Source organism: Netta rufina (genome assembly GCF_964035555.1).
Source record: "Netta rufina genome assembly, chromosome: 10".
NCBI lineage: Eukaryota > Metazoa > Chordata > Aves > Anseriformes > Anatidae > Netta > Netta rufina.
The window spans coordinates 3565242-3572487 of NC_140133.1; the positions used below are offsets into that span (position 1 = coordinate 3565242).

General features: G+C 46.6%; 1 protein-coding gene across 1 annotated transcript in view; it reads left to right on the forward strand.

Moving 5' to 3' along the window:
* The window catches only part of SUSD3 (sushi domain containing 3), a gene marked incomplete at both ends in the record, with an annotated part of 32385 nt that extends 31275 nt beyond the window's left edge, over positions 1 to 1110 (forward strand). Inside the window, one exon of the mRNA XM_084292585.1 lies at positions 900 to 1110. Within this exon, the coding sequence (XP_084148711.1) occupies positions 900 to 1110 (211 nt within the window). The remainder of the gene's footprint in view (positions 1 to 899) is intronic.
* Positions 1111 to 7246: the final 6136 nt, after the last annotated feature.

A 7246-nucleotide genomic window follows, 5' to 3' on the forward strand; every position in this document is an offset into this window, starting at 1 on the left:
TGTAGTTTGTGCCCCAAATAGTTTTGCAATACAGCTTTCCAGCGAAGAGCAAGATTTATTGTCCTCTTCAAGAACGATATGTCTGCGGTGTCTGTACCAGAGCAGCAAGGCTGTGGTTATTTGGTAGCTACGTCGTTATTTTCTGATGTTCCCCTGTGGGTCTCTGGGTTCCTATATGTGAGCACGACAGCCCTTCCTGTGAGCGCTGCTGCCTTTGTGCAGCCAGTAAATGCCGCAGGCAGGCTGCGCTTCCCGAACAGCTGCTCACAGGCGACAGGGTGAGCCCGGGCTGCTGGCCGTGGGTGTGCGGCTGCCGCTGCACCCAGCAGTAGGCTCCTCGGTGAGCCACCTCGGGTCAGCTGCTGGAGCTGGGCTGGCCCTGCCGCGGGGACCCTGCCACTGCCCGGCACGTCCAGCAGCAGCAGCGAGGGCTGGCAGGAGCCAAGGCATGGCAGCACCGTGCAGGCATCATTAGCAGTTCTGCAGAGAACAACCACCCCTCCCGGGCACAGCCACCCGCTGAGCTCCCAGCAGTGTCCTGCTAGCCAAGCAAGGACTTTCCCTATGCACCACTCTCAGCATTCAAGGGCTCTTAGTAATATTGTCTAGGTAGCACAGCATTAAACTGAACCCAGGGACTCGTTCTGTGGCAAACAAATGACATCTGCCCCAGCTGCAGATAAAACCAACCTCACCAGTCTTTTTCATCAGCTTGTACAGAGAGACAATTATTTGCCCCATTGCTGCCTACTGTTTTTAATGGGGGAAGAAGTGAGCCTGTATGTTATAGCACAAGCTGTTGTATGCCTGATGTGCAAATAAAACACGCTGGAAAGTTCTGTATTCTTGTTAGAGCAAAGGAAACTGAAATAAACTTTTTTTTTCCTTCATGCTTACAGATTCCAGGAGGAGTGGACTCGGGACATCGCAGCCCCCGGGCGTAGCAAAGACAACGTTCAGCTGCACCAGTTCAACAGCAGCAGCGCACCTGCGAGACAGGTGGTACCAGGACACAGTGCTGCAGGACATGCAGTGAATACAATACACGTGGTTGAAGTGTATGGACACAAGGAGAGATACAACAAGCCTAGCTGTCAGATACCTGGATAGCTGATGTCTGAAATACACTTGCTTCTCTGGACCAAAATGAAATTTGGATAGAAATAACGTGCCTTAAAGACAACGCAGAAAGCTAACTACTCATTTGAATCTGAAAGTTTTATATACTCCAAGATGGTTATTTAATGGAAATACTTCAAGGTTTGATATAACTAAAATAATGAATGTTGAGGCTGGCCATCAGCAGCCATCCTCTGCAGTGTGCTGTGTATTGTGACAATGGCAAAAGCATCATATCGTTCTTCTGTACCTCTAGAGAGAAATGGTAGCCGGTTTGTATCTTGGCCTCATACAAAGTCACTGACGATAATTACACATAAAATTACAACCTTCTTTTAACCTGTGTTTTTGTAAACATTTCAGGAAGAAAAATCCCCCATATTTTTACACAATAGTATGTTAGAACTACAATAAAATGTTGTTTTTAATTAACAGCCCCCTGTGCTTTGCATAAGGAAGGCCGTATTGTTTGATTTATCTTCTACGTATTCAGAGGCCGTGGCAGGTGGGGTGCAGTACGGGCACATCCCCAGCCCGCTGGCGTGTCCGGGAGGTGCAGCACACAGAGGGGTGCCTTGCCTTGCGGCAGGACCCTCCACCTTGCCGGTGACACCACTGCTGGGCAGCGATGGCTCGTGCTGCCCTGACGGCGCGCTGCAGCTGTGGCGCAGGTGGGAAGGCGACGTGGGGCCAAGTGCTGCGGCCGAGCACAGCACGCGGCGGCTGCATGCAGCAGGAGGCACGGGGTGTCAGGACGCTCGCACAGGGCTCAGCGATGCCTGCAGCATGGCCGTGAGTAGCACTGAATAAAGGGACAATGTGTCTTCCTTTCCTGTTATCGGTACGTTCGCTGTGTGAGGTATTTCTCCTAGTTTTTTTTTTTCTCGTTTTTTTTTTTTTTCTGTTTTGAATAGTTAAGTAGCTGATACAGCTCTTACTCTGCTGCTTACATGCACACATGTGTGTATCTTATAGCTGCAATATGGTTGTATTCGTTCGGGTTGAATTGTTATTTATTCTCCCCCCATCAGGTGTACGGTCACGTTCCTGTCATGACAGAAACATGATCTTACAGCAAGCCCCAGTAATTGTTTTATTGTTCGTCCTGCTTGCTATGACTCAGGCATCCCCTTAGGGCTTTCAGTTCTGAGGTTTCAGTTTTGAAATTCAAATTCCTGTAGTTGCTGGCAGGCCTAGCGATGCCCCATCCCATCCTGGCCGTACTCAGCGAGGGTCAGTGTGCTTACCCTCAGCTGTGTGGAAGTTGCAGTGAAGGAGCCTTGATTTTGTTCATAGCAAGCTCGGTTCTGTACATTAGTCATGCAATGCACTTCTTCATGCGTGCTGCAGAAGGGATACGGGACGCACTTTTTGGTGTCTGGGAGGAAGCCCCAAGGTCAGGAAGCCTTGGGATGTGCCACAGCCAGTCTGGGTGCAAGGCAGTCGCTGGTGGGGATGGCTAGGGACCTTTGCAGGGTGCTCTCCAGTGGGAAATGAGATGTGAGGAGGTGAGGTACATCCACGTCCTGTGCTCTGCTCGGCCTTGCTGCTGGCGTGGGGCTTTCAGGGGTTGTGAGAGGCTGGACCCCAGCCTTAGGGAAACGCTCCTGGGTCCTCTTTGAGCATGAAGGCTGGGTGGGCTCAGCCCACAGGTGGAGGAGAACAAAAACAAAACACGAGAAAGGAGTGCAGAAAGGAACAAGGTCTGGGAAAACCATCCAAACATGAGATGCTGCTATACAAAGGGCTTAGAATTAAATGCAAAGCAGGTAAAGACTTTACATGTGACAAAAGGTGTGACTTAGTGGAGTTACAAGTGCTTGTGGGACAAACAATAGGGCTAGGATCTCATTAGAGTAAATGACAGCTTGTCCCAGGTGGGACGTGGTAGAACTAAAAGGTCGACGTGTTGGCTGAGGTTCAGAACAAGGTGAGAGGCTCATTAATGGGAGCCTTCGTCTGGAGAGCAGAGGAGTGGGGCTGCTGGGCGCTACTGCAGCTAGGAGGAGGTGGCAGAAGGGAGGTTACAGAACCATCCCAATCAGCAGGTGATCTTATTTGTCTCATTCTCTGCTGGAGAAGTGTACAACCGCCAAGATTTAGCACGTGTCTCGGTGAATATGGTGGCAAGGAGGACAGCAGGGGAAAACGTGTTAAAAATCAAAAGTGACATTTGGCTGAATGTGAAAATAAGTGCCATCGTGTTTTTAAGGGAAAGAAGGAGGAAGAACAGCTGCATAAGGACTTCAAAAAGGGAAATTTCAGCATACTTAAATAACAAATGTAGAGGATCTCTGCAGCTTGGATGGATGGAGAACAGGAGATCTGGCAGCCACTAGCAGGGACATGCTAAAGAGACATGCCAGACAAACCCAGTGCAGAGGACAGCAAAAACCTGATACATCTGCCTGAGAAACTCTGAGGACATGAAAATGAGAGAGGAAAAACTACAGAAGAAAATGGAAATGTGGCAAATAACTGAGGAGTAGCATGAAGTGAGGTGAGCAAAGTGTCAAATCAAAAAGGTAGGAGGTAACAGGAGTAACAGCGAGCAGGGGAAATAAAAGGCAAGAAGTAAAAAACACCCTGGCAGGAACAGAGTAAAACTACAGGTAATTTATTGCAAGTGAAAAGCAGAAATGGACCCAGAGGTGACAACCACTTAATGTCTGCTTTGGTTCAGGCCTCACTGAAAAGCCTGACCTGAATAGGGGAGAGTAGAGAACCTCCACAAGTGCTAGAAGGAAGGTGCCTCTCTCATACCCCAACAGAGCGTAGGGCAAATGTTTGAAGAATCGATTGGCAAAGAAGGCAAATCTCAACCTAGGCTTAAACAGAGCTGTGGGTGTGCGAGAGAAGTGTTCTGGTCTGCTGGTAACATGCCTGGTTTTCTGCACCATCATGATGGAAGGTAAACAAACAAATAGTCCAGGAGAAACCGACAATGATAAAAGGCTTAGGAAGCAGGGCTGCTGAGGAGAGTCTAGGGGAACCCTGTGTGTGTAACACAGGAACAAGAAGACCAAGGTGGGATGTGGTATTTCCAGCACATAAAAAAAAAAAAAAAAAAAAAAAAAAAAAAAAAACTTCTTATAAAGAGGATGGAGATAATTTGTTCTGTGTATGTGTTGTAGGTGAGATAGTAAAAAAAAAAAAAAAAAAAAAAAAAAAAATCCCCTGCAATTTGCAACAAAGCAAACCTTTGAACTGAGGGAGGGTGATGAGGTAGATGACCCAGGAAGGCTGGAGGGTCACAGGGAGCTGAGGTTTTAAAAACAGATAAGGTACACACGTGAAGGTGCTGCCTCCCTGCAGGTATTTTGCATTTCCTCCCTATTCTGCATCTCTGTGATTATGTTAATTGTATTTCAACAATTAAGGGGATTAAAGAGGATTTAGCTCCCCATTGTTTTAATGTTATCATATGACTTTAAACACTACAATATGATTGCAAGTTGCTGGGTGAAATAAACTGCCCTGGGATGTCTGGGCAAACACACTGTGTAAGAAGGGAGCCCAGTTACCCTGCCCTACAGACAGGGCCAATCTGAGCAACGTGTAACGGGGGAAAGTAAAACCTTGAGATCGTGGGGACATTGATGGCCATGGGAAACAACGGCACAGGTGGGTACATTTACTGTCTCTGTGCCGGAGCATTGGATCACTGTCATTTATTAAGGCCTCTAATACAAGAAGCAGCAAAGTCACAACAAGATAAGGAAACAACACCCATGCTGTTTTTGTAAGATTTGTGGCTCTGTTCCCTCTGGGACTGTGCTTAGTTTATGACAGTTGCACCCCCTGGAGTTGGCTTTATTGCTCATGTAAACATTATTTATTGTCAGGAGGAAAATGAGTGCTGTGCAGGAAGGAGATGAAAGTAGCTGGGAATCTAAAATAGACACTTAAAAACTCACATTTATTAAGTTAACTCTTAAATGTTTGCTACCAGTGATTTCAAAAGAATTCGGGTTCCCATTTCTGCTACAGAGGACGTGTATTTCTTTGTGCATGTTATGGAACTGGTGGCTTGCAATTAAGGACCAAGTTAAACACTGCAAGCTGCATAAACAAGCACAAGACAGCCCCCTTCCTGCATAGGTGCTTATAAGTTAATTGATGTACATTAGCGTATGATAGGATAATTCTTCACAGATTAAAAAAATGCCAACAATATTTACCAGAGCAGTCGCTCATTTCCATTCCCTCACGCTGTGTTTTAAAGGAGCTTTCCCAGAGCAGGCAGCTCTGCTGAGGCTGTTGCACTGGTCTCTTGTTAAGCTCTGACTGCTTGCAGGAAACCAAAAGATGATTTTTAAGATCTTATGCTAAATACTAAACAGGGAATGTTTTTTAAGCCAGCTGACATGATATTTGCTATGGGAAAGTATCTGATCCTTACTGCCTTTTAAATGAAAATTCAGACTTTGAAAGAAATGAAAGAGAATGCATTTGCCATGCTCGAATCACGAAGGGCCGGAGCTTCAATGTACCAGCTGCTCCACGAGGGAATCCAGCGCATCCAGCCCTGGCAGAAACACCTCCCCGGGGGGCACCTGCTTCATCTGTGGGATAACACAGGGCTCAGCGTTGCTGGATCCTGTGATTTTTGTCACAAGTCTCATGATATTTTCTTTAGCTACAAATGTAAGGTGGGTGAATACGTGAAAATCACAGCTTCCATTTATAAATAAGTGAGTGTCTCACCCTTGTACTTGAAGGGAGAAGTTTCAGACCTGAAGTGCCAGACAGCAGAAGTAAACCACAAGTCTCTTGCCTTTCTTTGATGACAATGACATGACTCAGGGGTGGCCTGACTCCTGATTGGAGAGCACCTGGAGCTGTCAAATGTGTGTGTGACCTTCAAATGTCCAATATGTCTGAAAAAAGGGGAAGAATGCATTTTGATGCGGCCAGAGCAAGGAAGCTTGGGATGGATATTGGAGCACCTACTGCAGAATGAACATTGCTCTCATGGAGCTTTCCACAATGATTTTTGGAGAGGTCAGCTTTCACCCGGGCACCTGCTCCTTGGCAAGTATTTAATGTGCTGTTTTCCTCTGCATGCTCTGCTGCCGTGAATCTAATTTTTTTATGGCCTAGTATTGTTCAAAGCTTCCATGCACCTGAGAAGTCTGGGATCTGGAGAAGAGACAGGACTGTGACACTGCTGGGGCACGAAGCTTGCAGGAGGTGGCTGATGCCATAGAGCAGGGCTGGCGGGCTGCCCTCTGGCCGCAGCACACCCTGCTGGAAGGGCAGGACAGAGGTGGCTGATGGCCCAGATCTCCAACCATCTGCTTCCCAAACCTCCTGGTCAGCAGTGATGCCTTGGAAGCTGAGTAACTAAATGAATCAGCTATAACTTATTGTCAGATGTAGATGGCTTGTGCAACTATTTTAGTTTTTAGGTTTTGGTTTTAAATGTCATGCAGCACAACTTAATAACTAATTGAATGGTAGACGTAATTGAATCTTCTGCTTGGAAGGACCAAGCAGAAAACCTGTCACCATGCCAGCTGGTAGCTTCTGAGATGACTCTGTGCAAATTCTCCCCAAACCATGTTCCCCTAAAAGCGACACAAGGAGCCTTGTTTGTTTCTTCCTTCAGTAACAGGAGGAGGGGATCTTTTTTACTTTTTTTTTTTTTTTTTTTTTTTAAGGACTGTTATGAAGAAGGCTGATTTACAGTGCTGGTGTTGAAAGGCTCTTGTATAACCATTCCACAACAACTAGCCATGTCTATTGTCACTGCAACCAGAAGATATCAACTGATGGAAATGCTGTACAGTTTCCAGCTCTCTGCATGACAAGACATTTCAAAAGCCAGTCTCCATTCCTGGTAGCTGGTGCTAATGCAAATGCAATGATGGAAATGTGAAACTCCTCTGGCAGACCAGCAAGCAAGGGAATGAAAGTTCATCTGGTGTAAGGCAGAAGTGAAGCAGCTTGTTCCCTGGATCCCTGGTGCTATACTTAAGCACGTATATGTTCAGACTATCCACGTGTTTCAAGGTCAGGGTTGTATGGAAATGCTCACAGTAGTGTTTCCCACAGGAGGTATGTTGCATCTATGAGCTGCGGTCTGCAATAGCTTCAAATCCACACCCAGATGCTGGCCTTGAAT